Raw genomic sequence first — 26091 nt, 5'->3', positions numbered from 1 at the left:
CCCATTCATGTCTCCCATCATTATGATGTTGTTATAGTCCAGATAATCCAGCATAGTCTCATGCAACTTCTTGTAGAATTCCGATTTCCCTTCGTTAGGTGCATAAATTCCTAATATCAAAAGTTTCTCTCCTTGGTGTTGTATCTCAATTGCCAAGATTCTTCCATGTTCATCTTTAAATAAGAGTTTGGGTGATAGGCTCTCTTTCGCATATATCACCACACCTCTCTTCTTCACTCTGTCCGAAGATATAAATTCCTGGCCCAATCTTTTATTTATTAACACTTTTCTGTGGAGCCTTGTCACATGTGTTTCCTGTAAACAAATAATGTCCAATTGTTCTTTTTTTAATATATGAAATATTTTCTTCCTTTTTTCTGGAATGTTACAGCCATTTATATTCCAGCTCAACAGTTGCAGAGACATCCTGAATAAATCTGATTATTTTTCAAGGGGTGGTGTCTTATTCACAGGATCTTCAGGTTCCACAGGTGCCGGTACTGCCGGTGCTCCAGGCCCAGAAGGTAGTTCAATTCCTTTTTGGAGGTCCTCTCCGTATGTAGACAGAAATTTGTCTCTCTCTTCCGGTGTTCTAATTTTGACCTTCTTCCCTCTAAAGGTAAAGGATATTCCTTGGGGAAATTCCCACCTAAAAGCAATTGAGTTGCTCCTTAGTAATTTAGCAAGTTCAGAATAGGCGGCTCTGAGGTCCAACAGTTGTCTAGGAATATCTTTGTAGATTTCAATTCTTCTGTCCAAAATGTCCAGTGACTTTCCGTAGTGTAGGCCCAAAATCTTGTCCCTTTCCTCCTTTGATCTCAATGTTATCAGGCAGTCTCTGGGCCTCTCCTTTTTTTATCAATCTTCCAAGCCTGAAAGCTGACACAATTTTAAAATCCTTTTCCTCTAAATTCCAAAACTTGGAGAATTCTTTAGTTAAAAACTCAGCTAGGTTACCTTCTTCTGCTTCTTGTAACGACCTAATCCTTAGATTATTCTCACGATTTCGCAGTTCTATCATAGAAAGATAAATCTGATGTTCCCCTACTTGTTTGGTGAGTGGTCTTACCTCTTGTTCTAAGTTTTCTAATTTTTGTCTAGTATCCTCAGCCAATTTCCGATTTTCTGCTGTGGCCTCCGTCAACTGTCCAATTGCCTGTGTGTTCTGTGCAACTTGTCCAGTTAATTTATTTAGGCATTCTGTATTTTGATCAATCTTAGCTGTTTGCTCATCTGCTTTCTTATCCAAAGCTTCCAATTTTTCATAAATTTTCTCTAAAATAGAAGCAGATGATCCTGAGGCCATATCTTCCAATTGTAACTGCTCTATTTCTCCCTCTTTTGCCTGAGGCAGAACGGCTTCTTCTACTTCTGAAGGCAGAGTAGGTACAGATGATCTACGTATCTGCGAGGCTGAGGTTAGGGTTGTCAAAGTTGTTTGTCTAGCTCTTCCTCTTCTTCTTGTGCCACTCATTCCAACGTTATCTAACAGTCAAGGTCACACTGAGTTATTCCCATGGGAAAAGAGAGGCCCAGAGAAAGCAAGCAGCCGGGAAATAGAAAGTAAATGTAAAGTCACTATTTTAAATCTCCAATCCTCTAGGGGGAGCTTAAGATGTCTTTCGGGAAGAATTTTAATATAATTAGAGTCTGATTTAATGTCCAAGAACCTTCAAATACAAATATTTAGCAGAGTTGATGTTAATAGTCACTTTGTTTCAAACAGTGCTTACTGGTCTCCAAAAGATGTTTCAAATTAGCAGGTCCAAATACCCTCAGATTGTTGCAAGTTCTGATACACAATAGCCAAATCTGCAAAACTGACAGCTTAGTCTCTCAAAGAGCTCAGGCAGCTCCGGACCCTGGGTTTCACCTTTCAATTGTAATCCAATAAAAGAAGGATAAGCCAAATGCAAATAAGTAATTCCAAGTCATAAACTTAAAGTCTTTACTTTATATAGCAGATTCAGTGGGTGCTCAGATCAATAAGGTTGAAAGTTCTTTTTTCAGCCTCCACTCCTCCAGCTCTTTGCTTTTTAAAGTTCAATGGCAGCGGAAGACGGACTTCCTGTTTCCACGTCTCTCCGCTTTCAGCCAAGTTCAATCTTTTAGTTTCAGCTTTTAGTCTCGAATTTAAAGTATTTCAGTCTTTACTCACGAATAGGTTGTTGTTTTCTTCCGGATCCAAAATTTGCAGGAAAAGGGATCAGTGCTCACCGGCAGCAGCAGCGCGGCTTCGCTCCGCAGATTGCGAAACGGCTCACAGCGCCGCAACCCCCCTCCACGTTCCGGAGCCCCTTACGGGGTTCCTTTAACGCTAAGAGGGTCGCTTCTGGCGCCCACCGAGCCTCAGGACCACAGGCTCTTACTGCCTGTGGGTTTCCGACGTGGGTCTCCGCTTCGCCGTAGCGGACGACCCTTTTCTGCGGAGCCTCCTCCTCGCTAGTGGAAGAGGACCGCCATTGCCGTTCGCGCCGCCCCCGGAAGTCCCGAAGCACTAAGGCCTTAATGGGGAAGGAGAAGATACACTCCTCACTGGCATATTTTTATACAGATCTTTTTTGAACTTTGTGCTGGTTTTGTATTGTTTTAATTTTCTCTACGTCTCTCTATTCCAATATTTACAGGGAAATCTCACCACAAAGTGATAAAATCCTTGCCGTTCTCTGCAACCTCATTTGCACACATTGTATGCCATATCTGTACACCAAGCAGCTCCTCAAATGGTTCCGGAGATGTCACCATGCTGCTGCAAAACCTGCTTTTTTTGGTTGTTTGCAACGACACAATAAAAATCACAATTCCTCTTTAAAGAGTTCCCCCTCCCCCCATTTTCTAGTTCTTTCGAGTTCTGTGCTGGTTCCATAGAACCGTTTTTCCCATTCAAGAGGCAGCAGGCAGTACAAACGGGCTTATCACAGGTGGGCAAAGTGGCCCAGTTGCTTGGAGCAGCTTCAGAAGTCAGAGAAGCACCTACAACGGAATGAGAAGTTACTAAACTGCTCATTCCACTAACGGCGCTTCCATGGTAGTAGCTGGAACCGCTTTCTTTTCAGATAAGTTCTGAAATTCTCAGCTAGATGAGAAAGTAGAAGGATGCTCTCAAATAAACATGTGACAGGCCAATCAGCTGCAAGGTCATTTTGTTTTGATCCCAAATGCTATGGAGGAGAAGCTGAAAGGACCCCAAAAGGCCAAAGTACAAACCAAGCCTAATGTCCTGGCGTTACGTGTGACTTCTTGATTAAGGGATGTCTGTGCGTGGAAAAGAAGACCTACATCTATAAGTTAGACTAAGCCAGCAAATAAGGACTATGGTGCCGTGCTTGAGAATCATGGGGGGGAGGGGGGAGGCATTAATCACCAGCTCTTACTTAGCTCTCTATGGACTGTTTCCGCAATAGTTATCCATGCATAGATGCCTGAACTTCAGACAGCCTGCTGCAGCTTGGCGTGCCCATCTTCTGTGCTCTCTGATACAGATCTGAATCTCCAAAGTAACGTGCCCGGTACAGCAAGCCTTCCTCTGCAAAAGAAAGCCATTACCATTGAAGCAATTGTCACGAAGGCTGGCAAGCATAATTATTCCCTTGGGCCTGTATAATACTTGTTCCCAGATACTCCCCACTGGAGAGATGGTTTGCTTCCTAGTTGCTTCTGGAAAGAGGACATTTCCCACCACCTATCCCATTTTGTCACAAGTCCCTTTGAGCAGGGAGCTGTAAGGGAGTCAACAAAAAACATTCATCTACTGCTATGCACCTGCCTCAGACATTGCAACTACAGCTTATTTTAGGGACGATTTCTAAAGTAGGGTTGGAACAGGGCAGACAGCTTGGTTACTACTGAAAGCACATCAGAACCTGTCTTTGTCTCTACCTTTTGGAGGATTATATCAGCAAAGTTATTGTGCTGACCATAGGTGATGATGATCAGCTTTGTCTAGAACAAGATTTAGCTGTAGCATCTGAATACACTGGACCGAGGTCCTTCCGTGAACCAGACTTGTAAATATGTCAGGGTTGTCTTTTCTTTAGGATCAGAACCTTCCAACACCTTTGTCAAGCTCTAGGGATGGGAAAAGTCAACTTGGAGAGACAGCTTTCTCTAAGGGATGGCCCAGTAGCCAGCCTGAAAACCAGATCTAGCTCCACAAAGGTTGGGACACTCACTCTGTTGTTTTTCCTTCCAACAGTTATTTCGGAGATTTGCAATATAGTCGTCTTCCACGCTCCTCTCCACGTTTTTCAGATTTGTCCCAGTGTATTCTTCTGCAAAGTTGTCAGCTACAAAGTAAGATACTTTCAAGTGTTCGGTTGTTCTCTTGTATATATGGCCGACCGACCTGGGAAAGGGGAAGAAAAAGAAAGATCTAAACCAACAACACAAATGAGTTTGAATAAGGAGATAATAAGCCATAGATCAGTCTTGCTAAAATGTGAGGCCCACCCAAACCAAATGCAGGACCCTCGGCCATGTACGGTGGCCTGTAAGGTGGAAAAAACAACAACCTCTGTTCCCCCCTGTCTAGCAAAACCAAAGTGGTTGTGAAGTACCCTGCAAGCCACAGTACCTTGCTCAATGGGACACAAACTGCAAGGGCAGAATGGACTAGGGACACGGGAGGCATTCCCAGCAGGATAATACTAAATCTATTAAGCAACTACAATTTCACTTACTGCACTGAAGTACTTTGAAAAGTGAATAATAGTACACGTGTTTCGGAACAGAAAAAGTGTCATTGACTTCATCAGTCTCTCCTCAGACCCAGCAGTATGCTCTTGCACCTTCTTTTGCCATTTCCTCCCCACACATTTATCATCCTATGCCTGAAAGATGTTCGGTCGCATTTATCAGCTTGGGACCTCTGGGCTGCCAACTGAGGCAGGCAAGCCATCTTCAAGAAAACCTCTTCACTCTGCAAGCGAACTCCCGATATAGGTTCCAGCACAAGAGGTGGGTGCCCATTAGCTCACATTCACTTAAAATGGCTGATGGCAAGAGGAACATGGGGGGGGGGGGTTTCACCCCTCCTGATGGCAACCAACCCTAAAAACACCAGCTTGTGCTAACAAGAAATGACTTTCAAGTCCCATTATTCACCTGGAAAGAGAAAAGATCTGCTCTTCCCCTAAAGCAACGGGAGACCAGACTAAAATAGGCTGCTGGCAAGATTGATATGCTTGCCTGAAAATATTCCCTAACATTGTCTCTAATAAGCAGTTTTTCTTCTTCTAGGGAACAGAGTATAATTTCACAGTCTTTTAAACAAAATCAAAATACATTCAATTTTCTTTCTTCTTTTTTTTAAAAAAATGCTGCCTTTAATCTCTAATGCAAGAAATCTGCCCATGGCAAAAATTACAGGAGCTTGTACTCCTAGAAGAGGAATTTTGAGATCATCTGTGGAGTGACTCCATCTCCGACTGACCCCTGACACAGACACACTAGAATGAAGAGTATGAGGTCACTTGGCCTTGCATCAAAATCCAGCAACAGGCCAAGGGAAATGCAAAAAGCAAGGCTACCTGTACCCAGAGCATAGGGCAGTAGCAAATATGAAGGGGGGACTTTAAGAAAACATGCTAGAGGTTCTTCTCAAGGGTTTATTTACACAGGTGACGATTTACAAAAGAGTATTAAACTGATCACTTGGAAGCATTTAGATGGCTTCTGAACTTTTCAGCAGCAATGCACTTCCTTTTACCAGCCAAGACAGATGGTGAGCTCAGCTTACCAGATTTCCCCAACAGCAGCAGGGTCTAGTGCAAAGCAGTAGCTGGCGAGTCAGCATCGCCCCCTGCTGGCCGACACTGCACATTTGTCAGTCATAATTGCTGCGGCTGCAATGACGGAACGCTAGCAGAATGCGTTTATATTATATTCAGTTGCTCAGACAGGGGATGGGATTGCTGCCAAGATGTTTGCCACTTGGATGAGGCAGCTAATTTGCTTGTGATGAGCCAACAGTGGAATTGATGCATTTGGCTTTCCATCCTAATCTCAATGGGGGAAGGATATGCAGTTTGATAAAAGGAGTCTGAGAAAGGAGGCAGCTCAAGGGCCCTAAGCATGAAGGGGAAATCACAGGCTTAAGGGTTCAGACCCTTTTCCTGGCCTTTTCCAGACTACTAAATATACAAAGGGACCCGGAACAAAGTATCAAACCTTAGCAACGAAGCTAATGTAAGGACCACCAAAATGAATTAATCCAATCCTTACCATGGATGGAGTGGAAGCAGTTGAGCGACATCACCCAAAAAGCCTTTATTTAATAAATATACACAAGGAAAAGCCTGTGTTACAAGCTACTAGCTTCCTCCTGTTTGATGCTACTTTGGTAACTGCTTTCGACATAATGCTGCAGCAAATGCACGTTTGCTGCTCAGGGAAGCAAATAGTGCAGATGTGGATTTTCATTCAAAATCTACCCCTGCCCCATGGCTTGTATCAAGCGGAAGCCATGCACTCAGTACTGTGGGCCCAATTCTGCGCAACTCCCTCCTCAGATCAGACCAGTTCCCTCCCTGTTGAACTCCTGATTCTGGGTGAAGACATTTTCTTTTTTTAAAAAAACAAGCCAACACACCAGCATGTATTTTAAGTAAGCCCCCCCCCCCCCCCCGATTTTATAGCTGACTTCAGCTGTAAATCTATTATGTCTATTGTATCTCTTTTGCAACCTTATTATGCACTGCTCAAAAATTAGTGTTACATCTATGTAGCATACCATCCATGTTGCAGTTTGTAAAATGGGGTGGTAGTATTTTAAATCTAATCATCCTCCCTGTGTTACATATTTGGGCTCCTGTACATATTCCAAATCATTCAGATGGCTCCCTTCTGTCAGGGGAATATCTTCCAAGAAATAACAGCACATCCCTGGGGGTTTCCAACCTACTTAATAAGGGTGGAGACAGATTTCACTTGGTCATACAGAACCTGAGCTAACTGCTGAGCCCCTTAGCAGTAAGCTACCCTTGCCTACTCAGCCTAATTCTCAAACATCCCATCTCACAGATAAGCGCCACAGCATCCTATCATGGGCACAACATTCCCAGTGAGCCACTCCAAGTGGAGTTTAGGCCAGAAAGGTGCATTGCAAAGGACAAGCCCAAACGGAGCACTCTTCTCCATCCGTGGCATCTCGTTCTCCTCGCCATCCCTCCCTTCCTTCCTGGAAGGCAGAATGGAAGGGAAAGACCAAAACAGATCTTCTCTTTCTCATGGGCTCAGGTGTCCAGATGCCCTTTCCCTTCTAGAAGTGGAAGTAGCAGATGAGAGAGGAGACACATTCATCACAGGATCAGATCCAGCTTGTGGCTTGCAGAGAAAGCACGGGGGCGGGGGGGGGGGGGGAGAAGAGTCCATGGACTAAACATTCAGAAATGTTCTCCTTGCAGTATATCTAGTTCTTTCCCAGATAGCACCATCGTCAGCCTTAATCAGCTGGTCAACTTGGTCACTGCACCATGAGAGCTGAGCTGAGCTTATAGTCTCAAGCACGTTACAACTAATGAAACCTTTCACATGGCAGAGAAGACACCAATTACAGAGGATACAGGTTTTGTCTTTCCCCACAAGATTTGATAAGCAGCTTGCAGGAATCAAGAACCTCAACTTGACACCACAGGGGAAAGCCTGCAGGAAGAGGTGAAGGGTTCTCTTCACTCCTGCAAAACCTTTTTTCCAAGAATAGTTTTTTCTTAACCCCTGCATAACTTGGAATGCCACTTTACACTCACCCATGCAAACCATGTTGGAACCTAGAAGCTTGTGCCAATGTCACTTGGAAAATTTATAAAATGAATGCATGAAAAATTCCAAACCAAAGATCTGCCGATGTGGAAAGCAACACAAGGGATTTGTTAAGTAACACATTCATTTGGGCAATGACCACAGAATGTCTCTTTCTGAAACAGCAACCGTTTTCATGATAACAGATATAGTCGGGTTTCTACAGAAGACATGTGCAGACAGATTCTGATCAAGGGGAAGTTTCACACAAGTGAGTCCTGCCCCCCATGCATCCTGAAGTCCTGTGCACAGAGTATTCTGACCACGTGAAGATCTAAAAGGTTTAATCAGTGTGAGAGAAAGAGACGGAAAGGAAAAGAAGCAACACAGGGGAAAGAATGCATCAAACAAAAACAGCAATTGGCAAAAGACTTAAGCCAACTGTGTAGAAGAATAAAGGGAACTAACGGTCTGTGGCTCAAACTGTAAGGTGGACTGGAGACCATCATCTGGCTGAGAGCAGAAACGATGATGAGGATGAGAATAGGCATCAGCTGGACAAACAGCCCAAGGCCACCCTAGGGAGGAAGAAGGGAATGTCATCAGTGCATTTGCATTCACAGAAGGGCCTCATCATTCTTGCTCGGACCAAGCCCTGGGTGCAGGGAGGAAAGGAGGGACTTAATGTTGAAAGACCAGCCACTGCAATGGTAGTAACACCAAGCAATTTCACAGCACATTAAGAGTACTCAAAAGTTATTTTGAAGGCTTTATCTCAGCAATAATTGTAACGGAGATGTGGCCCTCCTGATGTTGTTGGAGCTACAATCATAAGGACACAAGGAAGGTTCTCAACCTGTGGGTCCCCAGATGTTGTTGGACTACAACTCCCATCATCCCTGAACTCTGGCCCTGCTAGCTAGGGGTGATGGGAGTTGTAGTTCAACAACATCTGGGGACCCACAGGTTGAGAAAGGCTGGGTTAAACCCAGGAATTCTCCAGTCCAGCATTCTGTTCCCACAGTGGACAACCAGATTCCACTGCAAACCCACAAGCAACATGTGAGTGCAGTCACACTTTCCCACTTGCGTGCCCCAGCTACTGCTATTCCAGAGCACGCTGCTTCCAATACTACAGGAAATATACAGCCATCATAACTAGTAGCCATTGGTAAGTCTCAATGGACAGCCATCCACAATGGCTGGACATGCTGGCTGGGGCTGGCTGGCGTTCTGAGCCCAACATCATTTGGTGGCCCACAGGGCCCCCAAACCTGCCTTTTAACATGGCTGTAAGGTAGGCCAGTATCATCCTTATACCTGTACCACAGATGGGGGCAGGGACTGAGAAAAGAGTCTCTCTTGCCTAATGCCCCAAGCAAGTCCAGAGGCAAGAGGTGAACATCCTAGTTCACAGCCTGGCACTTGGCTCTTCTGCATTTGAATTATGAAACTTTAAAAAGGCACTCAGTGCAGTGCACTGGAGGATGCAATTGTACTGGTAGTTAAACGCAATTGAAGACTAGTAGTCACTCGTCCTCTATTTGGCAACTCAGTCCTAAGGGCGAAAGCTGCATCCTGGGGGAAAAAATCGCAATCAAATATAAAAGCAAAAACCCAGTGGGGTTGCTTTAGCTTTCGGCTAATTAACAGTTAACAAACCAGCTGGGACAGAGGAGTACGGAGAAGCAATGCTTTACTGGAACAGGTCAGTATGTTTTGAAGCATTTTTACTTTCTCTTCCTTCTGGCCGCAACTTACATCTCCTTGATGCTCCCGCCTGTCTTGCCTCTGGTGGTAGGTATATCGCATCCTGCCGTTGCTGTATACGTGAACGTTACCTGTGGGTGAAAGCAGGAGTTGTTAAGAGCAACCAATAATATGGTGTCAGCAAACTGAGGCAGCGTATGGCCGAGGTCACAGCAAAATTTGGAATATTTCACTGCTGGAATGGAATTTAACCAGGCCCTAACAAGTGCAGCGACAGGTTAGAAGGTGATAGTAAGAGCCCCATGACAGGACAAACTCCATAATGGGTGAGATGACAGGCTGGGTTGTTCCAAAGGCTGCAACAGAGAAACCAGCTTAACCAAGACTTTATACTGAGTTACGCTCGTGTGGAAGATGCGTTCCACTGCACTAACAGGTAGGTCGTATTTACGATCAGGGTTCTAATCCTTTAGCAACTAACCCCTTGGTGTGTCAAAGGAAATATGAATGGAAGAACAATGCAACTTTAAAGGCTTTCTCAAAAAGTAAGCGGCAGAACTGCTCAAGTCACAACTGCAAAAGTAGCCTAGGCTATTGACATGGGTGCAGTTCGGCTCGAGAGAAGAATGACAAAACCTTGTCTTATTTGCAACTCTTACTTTTATCGCAGGGCATATGCCACCTGGCAGGTAGGTCACCCGGCACAGAGTTGTGAGTCTCTCGCTCAGGAAAGATGGGCAGTGGTCATAGAAATGGACCTTCACAGTCCCCTGGAATTACTTTTACAGGCCTGTTCCCCTCATTCCTGCATGTCCCACTTTGTGGCTCTTAAGACAAAGGATCCCCAGGCGGTTGCTATTCAGCCACCCCACTCCCTGAGCCGGGGGGGGGGGGGGCTCTGGTTCCCAGGAGGTTCATCATCTCACGTGGCTCTCCCCGACGTTCCCTCCAGGTAGATTCCACCACTCTCGGAGGCTTCCTGCTGCAGGCAGAGACGGTGCACTCCCTGTGTCGTCTTCCTTTGGGCTCTCTATTAAGGGTGGGGCCTGCCAGGGAGACTCAGATAAGTACAACCCCCCTCCTCTCCTCAAAAGCCCTTCCTCAGTTCTTGAGAGCCCTACAGGTCACTCGGCCTCAGTCTCATCTGTTCCCCCTTGCTTCTTTCCCCCCGCTTTCCTGCTCTGGCTACCTGTTCACCATATCGTCTCCTAGACGTGGTCAGGAGCTGGCACCAAACTGACACCGATACACCGGTCAGAAATTACTCCTTAGAAAGAGGAGGGAGAGGTCAGGGGTTTTCTTAAGATTGGTGCAGGCAATGACACCTTTGCTCCTGGAAATCTGCCTCCTGATTTCTTGGCTAGGCTCCCTTGCATCTGTCACACATCTGCCACTACGGAGCTTTCCAATCTTTAGGGGATGTTTAGTGCTTTCAATAGCCAGGCTCTAAGGCATGCTAAAATCCCTCCAAAAGCTTATGATAGAGAACAGCAACCTGCTGGGGATCACAATAGGTTAGAGAGCCAAAAGCTTTGGGAAAGTGGAGGGCAAGGAGTACATGCATCAGTCTGGTCCCTAATTTTTGTTTCTTAAGTGCTTTTAAAGCTCAGAATTCCAACATGCATATCAGGCATAAGACACACTCGAGAGATGGAGAGTAAACAGTGCATGTTCACGGATGTTTTGGAAACTGAACATGTGCTTGCCCCCTTTGGATCTGACATTACTGCTCAAGGAGTACTTTTTGGCGAGGATCTGTGCTGTGGAAACATTGAAAACAAATGTAATTTGGCCAATGTGTGTTTTTCTTTGAAAAGCACCCTAATATTGCACCTGTACATCATCTAGGAGTCTTTATCAACACATAAATGTGCATATTTAACACACTGGCTTTGATGCTATATAAATATTTTTTAAGATTTTTTTTAAAGCTGTAATTTTCCATTTGCTTTTTCCATTTGTTATTTCCATTCAGCTGCAAGCTGTAATATTAGCAACACACTTATTGTTTTTATGCCCTGAAGATTTGCGAAGTCCTACAATGGGCATCTCATCAATGGGCCGCTATCCATTTCTCTCATCTACCTGAAGGGCTTTTTCCATTGAAACATGCACTTCTTTTGTAACACACAGCTGTGGAACTAATAAAGCTTTTTGCAAAGGCCTGGGATTTTCTGCCTTTAGGATACAGTACAGCAGACTTATATTTCACACGAGTAAAGATAGGAGCAGAGATATGTTAACAGTGACTATTGCCCAGGCAGCACAAAAGCACCAGCAACTTGCATTTTTAAACTAGAGCAAGATATGGTGGTTTAATCCAATCCCTGGACCGCAAAGCCTTTCTTTGTGGCATGCAAAACATTTAGAAAGCCACAGAGTCTTGTTTCAACGTCAAGCTTTGTTGATCACAAACACCAGCGAAGTGACCAGGGGAAGAAATCACAAAACCACAATGGCCAGGGACCATAGAGAAAAAATGGGATTCTCTTTTCCCATGCGTAATCACACCATAGTGCATGTTTTAGGAGGGTCGGCTAATGTCAAATGGGAGCTGGGTATTTATTGTTTCATGGCATCAGTTTGGATCCAAATGCTAGTACAGAACTGAAGGTAGCAGGTCATAGGAAGTGCATATATATACAGGGTGGGTCTTTTAAAAGAGGGCCCGTGGAACATGCGTACTCTGTATCCACGGGGGCTCTTTTAAAGGACTCACCCTGTGGGTGGATGGGTGGATGTATATGTATAGGCTAGAACTCCTCTCTCTGATATTTCTGCTTTCTATGTGCCGAGATCTTTTTTTATTCAAGGATCATTCAATCACACAACCCCCCCACCTGTACTTTGAAGTGGTACAGTTCAGGAACAGTTTTGCCAGCTCATCTGCTGTTTATGGGAACCCAAGAGTGACTTTAGAACTAGTTAATGTGTTGCAAGGCCTACGGCACCATTTCCTATATAACCTGCTACCCTTGCAAGGTTTAAATTTAGCTAGATGATGCAGATCAGATCCATTCCTGCTGGCGGTTGGCAGAGCCTCCGAATTATCTAGTGCGGAAAGAAGAACGGGAAGGAGCTCTTACGAGGGCAAATGGCCGCAGACTAAGCAATCTGTCACCAGCAGCTCTACCAATTATTGAAACCACAAACAGTGTACGCTGCGGAAAAGGAACCGGGATGGCAACTAATTCCAAAGGATTCAAGCAAGGGAGCCAAGGCACATGCTGCAGGGAACGCAACCTCTCCCAAACACTCCATCCTTCACCTCTCTAGTCAATTTCGACCCCAAGGAAAAGGCCTTCCTAGTTCCAAGTATGGTGATCATATTGGGCCTCAGACACAGCATCTCTCTATGTTGTGAGTTCTGCAGGTTGAGAGGGGGAGGCCCACAACACCTCCACTCAGCTGGCTGAATAATCTGTCCAGTAGGCAGCAATGATTTTCCTTTCCTTACCCCTGGGATGGGGACCCTGTTGCCCCCCTGTTGTTGGTGGACCTCAGCTCCCTTCATCCCTGACCCCTGGCCATGCTGAGCAGGGATGATGGAAGTCCAACCACACCTGGAGGGCGACAGGTCCTGTCTTCTACCTACAGGGAGGGAAAGCGTACTTCAAGCACAACACAGCCCCTGAGGGAATCTTTCTCACTCAAGAGCTCCATTTTCGCTTGTGCAGCCCAAGCAGGCAACCGCACCAGTGCTGGGCTGGAGTTGTGCAGCGCTCAGGAATTCGGGTGCCTTCAGCAAAGGACAAGATGGCGCCCCCTCTTCATTTCATGTGCAGAAGCCAACGGGGCCGTAAGCGACTCTTGCGCCAACACCAGTGACAGGATCGTGTCCTCCACCATACCTAAGGCAGCAGGTCATATCAGGCCTTGTAACAACAGAGAGGAGTGGCTGAGGAGGAACCACCAGGGAATGCTGCTGCCCACCAATGTCCTCTACCTGAGGCAGTTGCCTAACAGTAGGGCCGGTCCTGGTTGCACCGATAAGGAAACCTAGGAGGGTGTATTGGGTCAGAATGGTTTTCATTTTCATGCAAGGTTAGACAGGAGAGAAAGGAAGCTTCCTTAAAACAGTAGTCTCTTTCCAACTCAACTTTAAAGGGAACTGCCACCAAATACGTTGCGGAAGGGTCTTTCACCCTGCTTGCTAGAAAGTCGAGTTGTTGCTCTAACATCTGGATTCTATTAGCACATCCCTGCTCAACTGGGGGGGGGGGTTATCTTGCCTTATCTAGGGCCTGCTTTGGTTCTGGTAAGTGACTGTGGAGGGAAGCCAGCTGAGTGGGTGACTCCTCATTTCCCCAACCTCCCCACCCCCCACCGGATTTAAAACAAAAGGCTTACTAGAAGGAAAACCACCACCAAAGAACATATTGAAGAGGTCTTCAGGAGAGATGTCGGCCTCAAACCCTCGGTTGAAGTCCGTAGGGCTATGCCCGTGCCGTGTGGGACTGACTTTTGCATCTCCAAACTGGTCGTACTGCTTCCTCTTCTCTGGATTACTCAATACTGCGTATGCATTACCAATAGCTGAAATGTAAGAAAGAAGAAAGGATTCGTATTTTTGCCTCCAGCGACAGCAAATGTCAGCCAGTGGCCTAAAGCCAGCAAACTGGAAAAGTCCCCAGTTCGTATCTCACATCAGGCAGGAAGTAAGTGGGTGGTCTCGTTCAGCCCACCTGTAGAATGGGGATAGTGAATGCAGATATACCCTACATATTCATTATGAAGTGCCTCAAGCATTTAAAAGAATGTGTTTTCGATACTCGTAATAACAGCAGCCTCTCTTCTGTCTGCTTTCCATCCTTCTCTAGTTGATTTTAAAGCCCTTACTAAATCTCCATTTTAAAAAGGCATCTAAAGGATAAATGTGCATGAAAGAAAAATCTGGCCTACTGATGCAGTGGGTGCAACCGGTTTGCTAAGTTCATGGAATCATAGAATTGTAGAGTTGGAAGGGACCCCAAGAGTCAACTAGTCCAACTGAATAACAATAATAAGTTTTTGTTTTAATGGCCTGCCTTTTCATAATGGTTCTGCTTTTATTGGAAAGGGAGTTCATAAATGATGAACGAAGTCCAAGCGTTCCAAACAGGCTATGCCAAGAATTTGATAAGCTATTAGGCCCCATCCCGATCACCTTTATGACTTGACATATTCTTATGTCCTGGTTCAATTCTATTGAGGACATATCTGTCAGTGGCTCTACATTCTGATGCAGCAAAGCAGTTATTTTGTTCTTGCAAGCACACTCCTAAGAAAGAAGAGGACCATAAACAAGGTCCGAAGGCAAAAAATGTCACACTTATCAGAGATCACTGGGGAAAAGGAACACTAAAGCACCAGCTAACATCTGAAAAAATATTAACCAAGAGATTTCCAGAAAGGAGTGCATGCCTCTTTCCATTCCCCAAAGGTAAAGAGGTGAACTTTAGTGGGCACGTGGGTGCTAACACAAAGAGGGTAAAAGGAGGAATGAAATCGGCTTTGGTAAAGATAACCTCCTGAAAAATGGCCCTGTCAGGGAGGATAAAGCATTATCTTGCTTCATGCCCGAGTTGTGACATGCAACTCTTAGCAAAGCCTTCAGTAAACATAATAACAAAGTCTATAGGTGAAGAAACCTGCCTTTCGCCACCCTGGAGAACACACTATTGAAGAGCTTTTTTTGTGCCAGATGTCTAGACAAGTGCAGTTTTAATATAACCTGAGCACACAAAGGGTCAATTAGACCCTTTTCCTGTCAAATGAAACGGGCCTAGATTTAGGATCCCAAAAGGGACCGAACAGACTTGCTTTCTGTTTTCCAATAACATATGGGAACACATTCTGTATTCTGTAGAATTACTCCTCCATTATTTTACTCAAATGAGAGCTCTGATCCAGTTCCAATTCTGAAAATCAGGAGGGACACCCCCCCCCCCACAACCAGAACCTTTGGATTTTAAAGCTGTGTTTGAACTCAGCCACCATGATGATTTCCAATACAATTAGGAGTAGTAAAGAAGCTATTAAGAACCTAGAGAGGTAGTTTAACCCCCCTTAGTGCAAGGGTAACTTTCTGCCACTGAAATCAAGGGGACTTGCAGGACAATCTTAGATGCTGCAATTTTAAGATGTGGTAGAAAAGTCTCAGCGTCAGATCCACGAATGGGACAAATAAGCTGGCCTCTCCTATTACACACTCTCTCTCCTAGATTTTTCAAGGTGTTTACAGTGGCAACAAGCAATACACTAAACCCCGATCTCCAAGACTTAAATGCTAAGACATCAACAACAAACCCACTAATTCTAACCAAGAAAAAGCTACTAACCCTCATCTCTTGACCTCTGCCACCCCAAGGCACTACCTTTCATGGTCCTGAGAGACGGCTCACAAAAAAGAGACTACATTTTACCTTTAAAGGCCTCCGTTGCACCAGGTGCATGATTCTTATCGGGGTGAAATTTCAGTGCTAATTTCCGGTACGCCTTTTTCAGATCCTCGTCGGAGGAGTCTCTGCTCACACCCAGAATTTCATAATAGTCTTTACATTGTTTTACCCTAAAAAGTAAAGAGAAGAGCACATAGCAGCTGTTAATAAGAGACAGAAAATCTACTCTAAAAAATAGTTTAACTTTCCATTTTCCCCAAATTACAATTCAGACTAATACTGTCCTCTAGTTTTATTTCCTCAACTGGTTCAAAAGCATTCATTGATGCTACACCATTAACTGGGACATCCATTCACCCTTTCCCCATCAGAGGTTCAGCTACCCAGCTTAACCATTTGCTACTCACCTGCAGCAAGCAACACCTGACCCCTTGCAAATCCTAAATTGCCAGCTGCACCTGCCTTACACACAAGGATTTCTCTTTTAGCCTTCAACCTCTACTGTCCCTTTAAGGCCAGAAGAGAGAGAAGCAGAGTTGTGTGTGCAAGCTGGCTCAACCCTGAGCTGCGTTTAAGGGATGCAAGCAAGGTTTCTCAAACATTTCTGAATTTGAACCTTTTAAACTCTTCTGTCTCAGCTCACTGACGACTACTTTAGCAGGAAGGGGCACAGATTCCTCACACAGAGCTGCATGTATGCAGTCTGCTGCTTTGCATGTAAAAAGATCTGTGGGCTTGGACACTAATCCAACACCGGCTTTCAAAGAGGAGCAGGGCATCCCTGACACTCTCCCAAAACCAGCCAACCAGGGAAGAAGTCCGGCCACCACCTTAAACGGCCATATGTTCCCTGTCCCTTTACGAGATGTCTGGAGGCTGCAAAGCTCAATGTCTGTGGTCAGGAGGAATGTTTCTTTTACTCTCCGAGATGCAGGATAGTCAGGCTTCATGACATGGAAATCACTTTGGGGAAGAAGGGCCTTTGCAACAGCAATTTCACTCTCCAGACTCTGCACTGCTTCCAGTCATCTGGTGCTGCCACCGTGACATAGCACTGTCTTTTCTAGATTTAAAGCAGCAGCTCTCAGGTGGCAGGACAAATTCTCCCTCTAAGAAGCAGCAGTAATGCAGGCAGAAGCTGCCTACGTTATGTCCATAGCAGATACATTTGAAGTCTACATTAAAATAGATTTCTATGGTCACAAAAGCTGTGGAGATGCCGCTACCCTCAATGGCTTCCCTATCCATCCCCAAGGAATAAGCAGGTCTACATGCACATTCATTGGTGCAGGAAGATGTCTGCTCCCTATACTGAAAGGAATGAGGAAGTCTGTATGCACACGAACACCATGTGAAGCTCGGGGGCCAAGTAAGCACATTATGCACACGATGAACTGGTTTCCTACAGTGCAGGTGATAATCCAAAGCTTGGCTACAAAAAAACCACACCCCAAATATACAAAGTGCAAGAAAGCAACTTACAGATAAGCATTTGTATGCGACTTATATGTGACTTCTGGGTTCAGTTCTAGAGAACTGGCCCTCAAAGATCAGACGCAATGCAGTGAAAATGCTGCCCCCAAGTGACACAACCGTGCATTACGCTAAAAAAACACCTCAGAAACAGCTTGCCTTTATCCTGACCCAAACTTTAGGCATGTTCTGTTAGCTTTAAAATTCGGGGCTTCAAGACGAACTTCCTTCATATTAGGCAAAAAACACAAAAGATTAAATGGCCTTGTATAAAGAAATACCCTTCCTCGTTGAAGGTCAATGACCAAACAGACAACTGGTTTCGTAATATAAGAAACCAAAAGTTAACTGAGACTCACAGTGCAATCCTATACATGTCTACTCAGCAGTAAGCCCTACTGATTTCAGCTGGACTTACTCTCAGGTAAATGTGTAAAGGATTACCTCCCAAGTCTGAAGCCACATGATGCAGTTCTATTCCTGCAGCTAAAGGGATCTGTCTCTAATGAGAGATCATCTAGGAATCACATGTAAGCCATAGAGAGTTCTCTGGAGGAAGAGCGGATTGCAAGTGTAATTTAGAAACCATACACAATGCCCAGCAAGTAATTAACCCCCATAATAAAAGACAAAAAACCACAGGGCTCTAGCCCTTAGATCACAGCTTGCTTAAATTCTAGTTGTAAGGCTAATGGGTGTGCAATCTCTGATGCTGAAAGGTGTGCATGGATAAGGGTTCTCTATTGGGAACGGTCCTGCCAACCGCTGTGGCTCACCTCTTCCTGTTTCAGCCTCCCCAGGTGCTAAGGTCATCAAATGAGGCCCTAGTCCACCTGCTAATACTATATCTATATCTCAGCTTGTCTGGCTCAAGCGGTCGCACTTTTTCAGTGTTAGTATCCTTGCTACACAACTCCTTCTTCAGAGAAGCTTGGCGGGTTTACTTGAATTGATTCTTAGAAGCCAGCAAAGACTGTTTTCTTTTGGAAAACTTTGAGAGAAATTACCCGTTGCCCACGCCGCCTTAGGAGACTTTAATGGGAATATTGTTTTGATGGACTTTGACTGCATTTTTATAGCTTTATGGTTTTGTTCTACTTCACCCAGCTTTTACAACTGGATGTTGTTGTTTTTAGGTCTCTGCCTAGGATCGTGGGTTTTAAAACAATGTTTTCCGCATGCTTTTAAAACACATTTTTAGTTGTTTTTCTTGTAAATCACATTAAGACTTTATTGCACATTAAGCAATAAATAAAAGAATAATAATGCTTTTAATGTACTGAATTTTAGTACATGTTTTATTCACTGATGCATATATTGTACGCAGCCCTAGGGGCTCATCTGAGCTATTTGGAAGGGTATAAAGTTCAAAACGGGTGGCGCTGTGGGTAAAACCTCAGCGCCTAGGACTTGCCGATCGTATGGTCGACGGTTCGAATCCCCGCGGCGGGGTGAGCTCCCGTCGTTCGGTCCCAGCTCCTGCCCACCTAGCAGTTCGAAAGCACTCTTAAGTGCAAGTAGATAAATAGGGACCGCTTTATAGCGGGAAGGTAAACGGCGTTTCCGTGTGCTGCGCTGGTGCTGGCTCGCCAGAGCAGCTTTGTCACGCTGGCCACGTGACCCGGAAGTGTCTCTGGACAGCGCTGGCTCACGGCCTCTTAAGCGAGATGGGCGCGCAACCCTAGAGTCGGACACAACTGGCCCGTACGGGCAGGGGTACCTTTACCTTTTTTAAAGTTCAAAAGTAACACAGGAACAAAAGGAGGCTGCCTTAATCAAACCGCTGGTTCATCTAGCTCTGTATTGTCTACCCCAGCGTTCCCAAACTGTGATACATGAGCTTCATTCAGGTAGTCCGCAGCCTGCCTGTGGATTTGCAGTTGAAGGTGGGAGACACAGCCATCATGCTAAATAGTCATGTTTCTTTTTAACTGCATTTTTATTACATCTTCTATTTCTTCTGTTGTAATTTACTGCATTATAATCATAACCAGTAAGGTATCCCACAAGACATCCCCCCCCCCAGCAATTTTCAAGTGGTCTGTGGGGGTGGAAGTTTGGGAACCAAATAAAATAACAAGTCCTTATTGTGGAATTTCAGCAACTTCAGCAAAAGCAGCCCAGCTCCTCTTTGGTGAATGCAAAGAAGCAATTCCTAAGGTAAACAGACCTGTCTTACAGTAGATGTTGCTCTCCATGACTACGTTGCCATAATTCATTGTAAGTCAGCACCTGCACCCTGAACTTACCTCCCAAATGTGACCAAAAAATGACTCTGTGATAGCAAGCTAGGGCCCTCCAATACACAAACAAAATCTGATGTGTACACTTACCTCTTAACTGCATCTACCTGATCTTGAGTGTAACCTTTACTGATATCCCCACCTGCCTCTCCATTGGCTGCAGGGATGTCCCCACTCATTTTTCTAAGGTGGGGGTTTGTGGATTCCTTGGTTTGCGAATGGCCATTTGATGATTTTTCACTCCTGGTGAGAGAATCGAGCAGCACTGCAAGGAAGAAAACACAGCAATGGGTCAAATTTCTTCCGCTCTTTCAATATTTTCATTTCTTTCATAGTTACTACCAAATGTTCTCATATCCCCCCCCCCTCTTTGCTGGTCCACTTCCAAAAAGCTTCAGTACTTTCATCCAATTTTATTTTATTTTTAATAAATCTAGGCAGCTGAGATGTTCACTCTTTTACATCCTTACAGAAAGAAATGCAAATCATTTGTTGTCTAATCTACTTATGCCAACAAATCAATAACCCCTTAAGCTTTGAATGTATCTAAGGGTTCATGTTCAATCAGAGGGCACAAGACAAGAGGAAAATTAGAAAAAGACAACCCGGTGATTAAAATCAAATATATAAAGTGATTATAATATTTAAAAGAAAGCACCAAACTAGACAGTGTTCAATAATAAGCAGAACCACCACCCCGAATTGATACTGTTAGCAAGATCCACATGCCAACAAGATCCTTCTGCTAATGATAATGATAATAATAATAAAAAATAAAATAATAATAATAATAATAATAATAATAATAATAATTTATTTATACCCCGCCCATCTGGCTGGGTTTCCCCAGCCACTCTGGGCGACTTCCAACAAAAGATTAAAAATACATTAAAACATCAGTCATTAAAAACTTCCCTAAACAGGGTTGCCTTCAGATGCCTTCTAAACGTCAGTTGTTTATTTCCTTGACATCTGATGGGAGGGTGTTCCACAGGGCGGGTGCCACTACCAAGAAGGCCCTCTGCCTGGTTCCCTGTAGCTTCGCTTCTCACAGTGAGGGAACCGCCAGAAGGCCCTCGGTGCTGGACCTTAGTGTCTGGGCTGAACTATGGGGGAGGAGATGCTCCTTCAGGTATACTGGGCCGAGGCCGTTTAGGGCTTTAAAGGTCAGCACCAACACCTTGAATTGTGCTTGGAAACATACTGGGAGCCAATGTAGGTCTTTCGGGACCGGTGTTAGGTGGCCCTGGCGGCTGCTCCCAGTCACCAGTCCAGCTGCCACATTCTGGATTAGTTGTAATATTGTTTGTACTATCACTCATCCTACAATATTGTATGCTTGACCTGCTTTTACTATCACAGAATCATAGAGTTGGAAGGGAACCTGAGGATCATCTAGTCCAACTCTCTGCAATGCAGGAATATGCAGCTCTCCCATATGGGGTTCGAACCTGCAACATTGGTGTTATCAGCACCACACTCCAACCAACTAGCCATAGTTGGAGTGAGGTAGCTATCAAGTTCACAGGGTAATCTTAGGCCAGTCACTCTCTCTTTCACAGCGTTGTTTTGAGAATGAAATGGATGGTGGAGGGGACCGGGGAACGACTATAAATGTCACCTTGAGCTCCTTGAAGAAAAGGTGGGATACAAATGTAAAATATAATAATTAAAAATAATTTGCTAGCCTCTGACAGTGAGTAGTAGTTACCCACATGGGATAATGAAATAGCATAAGCTAAGTGGTTGTTCATTTTCTCTCTTTTAGGCTAGCAGCCTTTAAGGCTAAAACAGCAAGAAGCACAGCCATGTGGCTAGATGACTGTACTCTGTCCGCTGCTCAACACAGGACAGCACTGAACCCAGGTCCTGGGTCCAAGGGAGGCAACAGCAAAAATAAAAGGCCAGTCCCTGTATTCCTCCTACTGGGAGGAAAGAAAGAACAAAGGGATCAATATCCATCACCAATTCCCCCAAGTTCTTGGGCCCAAGAAGCTAAGGTTGCCAACTATAGATCTGACCCAGCCGGGCTGTGTCTTTTATAGCTAAATGTGCAGACATCAGCAAGTGGAAATATTTATCTCCATGCTATGAAACATTTTCAATACCAAACTACTGTTCAAGGTGCAAGAGCAGACCAGGCTGCGTTTTTGTCCTGGTCAGTTGGCAGCCCAATAGCACTGTTCAAACATATGTGTCTATTTCCCCAGCTTTAGAGGAAATGAAGCAAATAAAGGCTTCCCTTAGTGGCACCGCCAAAAGCCAGTCAAAAGAGCACCATGAAATCCAGTCACGATGATTTTATACAACTTCTCAAACACAGTCATGTCACCTCCCTTCAGATTAGTGCTGCTGTATGCTTTACCCTTGGGCAGGGAAAAATCATCTCTCTATATCGTACTGGTTGGAATGTTGGACTAGGACCTGGGAGATCAGGCTTTGAATCCCCACTTGGGGTCATGAAGCTCACTGGGTGCCCCTGGGCCAGTCACTGCCTCTCAGCCTAACCTACCCCACAGAGTTGTTGTGGGGACAAACTGAGGAGGGGGAGAGTCATGCATGCACCATGAGCTCCTTGGAAGAAAGGTTGGGTTATAAATGCCATAAATAAAGGAAGTATTTCTAGATAAGTGCAAATAGGTTTTGTATCAAATCTAATGTAAGTTTCTATATCTTGCAAAGGGACGCTGGTCGCACTGTGGGTTAAACCACAGAGCCTAGGACTTGCCAATCAGAAGGTCGGCGGTTCGAATCCCCGCGACAGGGTGAGCTCCCGTTGCTCAGTCCCTGCTCCTGCCAACCTAGCAGTTTGAAAGCACGTCAAAGTGCAAGTAGATAAATAGGTACCGCTCCGGCGGGAAGGTAAAGGGCGTTTCCGTGCGCTGCTCTGGTTTTCCAGAAGTGGCTTAGTCATGCTGGCCACATGACCCGGAAGCTGTGCAGCGGCTCCCTTGGCCGGTAAAGCGAGATGAGCGCTGCAACCCCAGAGTCGGCCACGACTGGACCTAATGGTCAGGGGTCTCCTTTACCCTTATCTTGCAAAACAAAACAAAAACAAGCATCAAATCTGGAGAGTGGATACAATAATTTGTTCTGTCAACATTTATAGGCGAGCCAAAGTGGTCACAAAGTGGTCACTGGCACTATGCACACCCCTTCTCCCCAGTTTAAACACCAGATCATCCATTGACCTAATGGCTGTAGGGAAGCCACTGCCTCCTTGCCTGAGTTCCCTATCAGCAAATGGGATTTTTAAAACGACCCATTTCACAGGGTAGATCTGATGATGAAAAATAAATTGTAAGGGATTATAATTCTAAAGAGGTGATTCACAACTGGGTGGCGGCGGCAGTGGGGAAATAAGCACTTATTGCAAGCCTACATTATTGCAAGCAATTGCGCAGATTGATCTACAGTTCCCATAGGCATTGGTTGGCCACTGTGAGAACAAAATACTGGACTAAATGGGCCACTGAAGTGATGTAGTAAGTTCTTCTTAGGTACTTAATTATACATTTAAACTACAGAAGACATAAGTGACACCTTATCAAAAGCCTTCATTTTGTTTTGTTCCTGTCCAGCCTTAACGAGCCATTTTTAATTAAGGAAAAATAGGTTAAAAACAAACTTTTAAAAATGTTCCAACCCAAGGAACTATGACAGAAACAAAAAAGGAAGGGAACATATCCACAAGCAGAACTATAGGATTGAGCTGCTTATGACTTTCAAGAAAGTTCAGGTAAAAACAAAGTGATTTCAGTAGGACAATGCCGTTTGTTATATTTTCCCTGAATGCCACAAAATTCTTAAAAAGAAAGCACTTCTTCATAGAAATAAGCATAGCATCCACATGTGGATTACCAAATCAATCCTAAGTGTGTACACACCAAAAACTGAAGCAGAGCAGTTCTTCCCAGTCACACACACCAAAATCTGTGAACACTATCCCCACACAGGCATTCTTGTATAAAGTTAAGCTGAAATATAGAAAGGGCCATCTGCAAAAACAAACCTCCTCTTTTGCTTATTGTTTGTATTATCCTGCAACACAGGATAAAGCATTTCCTCATTCAAAGTGAAAACAGGAAGAACATCATGACATCACTGTGTAACCAAATCTGATTGGCTATGAGATAGGCTGACTACCTGATTCCCAATTGGCTGGGATCACTTTCCATGAATCAGCTGCTCTAGTTTTCTTAAAGCAAGATTGAGGGCCAAGCCCCCACAGCAATATTTTAAGGCCACAATAAAAATAATTTCACATTTGAATATTCAATACATCCTTATTCTGTAACTATTTTATTTCTGTCTTTCTTGGTAAGGCTTTTAAAGATTGGTCTCTTAATATTCATTTCCTTTCTCTCAAAGTTGTAAAATATTCCTGTTCCATGTCTGAGGGCTAAGGTGAAATAAATAGATGTTAGAAAACACTATGTGAAATTTTCTCTGCTCCACATCACAAAATTGACAGCAGCAGAGCAAGGGGTTGCAACATTTCCTTTTTAACAGTTGTATGACAAACAGAAATTCAATACGTGTATCTATCCCTAGAGATGAAGCAACTAGAAAGTGAACTTGTTTACTCAACTTTCAAAGGCAGAAAAAGCAGCAACTCTAATTCTGTATAGCTAGATTGCATCTGTTTGGCTCCCCACAAAAACGTGTATTGTAGGAATGGGAAATTAGACAGTGGGAAGGTGGTGGGGGGGGTTGAAGCTGAGTGAAAGACAGAGGAACCCCATATTTCTGTAAAGTGTAGAGGGGTTTCTGTGCTGTAACTAAGAATATAGAGCAATGCTGTAAGTTAAGGGGCTGGAAAGTTGTAATGCTCCGAGAGATGGGTGGCAAAGTGCGAAGCAAGAACAGATGAGATGACCACTCCATCCAGGGGGGAAAGAGAGGAAGCTGAGAAAACAGAACCACAGAAAGCAAAGATTCTGTGCTGCCATCTTAGCTTAAAGCTGGACAAGTTGCTTAAGAGCTGAAGGGTCAACCGGAGACCAGGAGATTGGGGGGCAAGCAGTGGGCAAGGATGTGTGTAACCATTTCAGAGAGGATAAAGAGCCTCTCTCTGAGGATCAGCCCAAACAATCCGTACAGCAGTAGCCCAACGTCCTGCTTCCACCCCAGTGACCAGCAAAACGACTCTCGCAGAAGCCCACGATAAGGGAGGGAATGGAGGCAGCAGCCACCAATAACACCTAGTATACTTGAGACACACGCGATCTCCAGCGATATACTGGGGGCCAACGGTGGCAGATTTCTGCTTACCGTATGGATTTGGCGTCGTTTCTAAAAAGGAAGTGGCTAAACAGGGGACGGGGGAAGATGCTCAGTTGTGGGGCTGAAGGAAATCAGCTGCTACGGATACAAGAGCGAACGGGGGGCTTCGGGGAAGGGCTGGGGGACCACGATGAAGGGGGTTGGGGGGCGAAACCCCAAACTAAGGCCTAGAGGAAAGATATAGCGAGCCACTGATTTGGGTGCGGGGGGAGCCTAAGCGTGTCAGATCTAACAGAGGAAGCAGCAGAGAAAGGGGGCGCCGGGGGGCATACAAGGGGGCTATTCCGCTCCCTCTATTGATGTAGTGTTGCCCCCCCTTCACACGCGGCGCGGTGGCTTCTGGGAATTGTAGTCTCCCCAGCCCAGCTTCGCAAGGACCAGCGGCTGACTCCTCCTGCTCAGGACTCCCAGGCGACTCTCCCAGCCAGGTCTCCCCTTACCCCCCGCGCCCGCCGGGAAGTCTCCCTCCAAGACCCGCTTCGCGGCGCGTATCCTGCTCGCGGCACAGAACCGCCAGGGACTCCAACTCCCACGGTGCCCCGCGGCGTCGCAGCTCACTGCGCACGCGCAGTGCGGGTGAGAGGTCATTCCCCAGCCTCCACAGGCCCCGCCGGCCTCCCCAGCCCTTCCCGCCCCTCTCCGCCCCCGCTCACCGCGGACCCGCTGAGACGGGTAGAGGCGCTGCGCCTTCTCCAAGAAGCGACGCGCCTTCTCGACCTGGCCGGCCTTGATGGCGCCCACCGCGATAGCGATACAACGCTCCGCCTCGTCCCTGTTGGATTCCATGGTGGCGGCGGCAGCGGCGGAGGAAAGCGCCGGCGCGCGGTGATGTCGTCACGCGGCGATGGCGCAGCGGCCCCTGCTGGAATCTCCCTAATTGCGCCCGCTAGAGGCTCTACCGAACTCTTTGGGGTAGCCGCGGTATTTGGTGCCGTATTGACTAGAATAGCCGGGCAATAAGCGGATAGGGAACCTGTGGCGGTTCCGCAGAAAACCAGCCAGAGTACCTGGAAATCTGCTCTTGAGAAGTCCGAGGGTTCGTGCCGGGGCGGAGAAAAAGGATCCCGCTGAGAAAAGCTTTGTTAGCATTGAGGTCGCGATTCTGTGGCCAATACAAGGGGACTTCTAAGGAAACCCGCCTAAGATTGCTGCAAACTGCGTAATACGCTCTTGGTGTGTGCATTGCTCAGTTATCCCTGCATTGCGGATGCTGTGTAGTGTCAGATTTGATGGCAACAACGAAGGGATACTTTCATGCTGGA

At 45.4% G+C, this 26091-nt stretch overlaps 1 protein-coding gene across 4 annotated transcripts in view; it reads right to left on the bottom strand.

The window, feature by feature from the left end:
- DNAJB12 (DnaJ heat shock protein family (Hsp40) member B12) overlaps nt 1-25669 on the bottom strand; it is a 31973-nt gene extending 6304 nt beyond the window's left edge. The window contains exons 1-9 of one of the 4 annotated variants that reach the window (XM_081004743.1): nt 25483-25669; nt 19634-19808; nt 15852-15997; nt 13798-13983; nt 10374-10493; nt 9499-9578; nt 8206-8315; nt 4173-4345; nt 3375-3526 (exon numbers count right to left, since the gene is read on the bottom strand). In XM_081004743.1, the coding sequence (XP_080860869.1) occupies nt 3405-3526; nt 4173-4345; nt 8206-8315; nt 9499-9578; nt 10374-10493; nt 13798-13983; nt 15852-15997; nt 19634-19808; nt 25483-25615 (1245 nt within the window). In that variant the 5' untranslated portion in view covers nt 25616-25669 and the 3' untranslated portion in view covers nt 3375-3404. Of the gene's footprint in view, nt 1-3374; nt 3527-4172; nt 4346-8205; nt 8316-9498; nt 9579-10373; nt 10494-13797; nt 13984-15851; nt 15998-19633; nt 19809-24817; nt 25091-25269; nt 25433-25482 lie in introns of those variants that run through there. The other 3 variants (XM_081004746.1, XM_081004745.1, XM_081004744.1) reach the window with 3 other exon arrangements.
- Between the last annotated feature and the right edge of the window lie 422 nt (nt 25670-26091).

The sequence above is a fragment of the Podarcis pityusensis genome (assembly GCF_964106645.2).
Source record: "Podarcis pityusensis genome assembly, chromosome: 5".
Taxonomy (NCBI): domain Eukaryota; kingdom Metazoa; phylum Chordata; class Lepidosauria; order Squamata; family Lacertidae; genus Podarcis; species Podarcis pityusensis.
The sequence above is the reverse complement of the archived record's forward strand: the minus strand, read 5'-3'. Positions and strand labels throughout refer to the sequence as shown.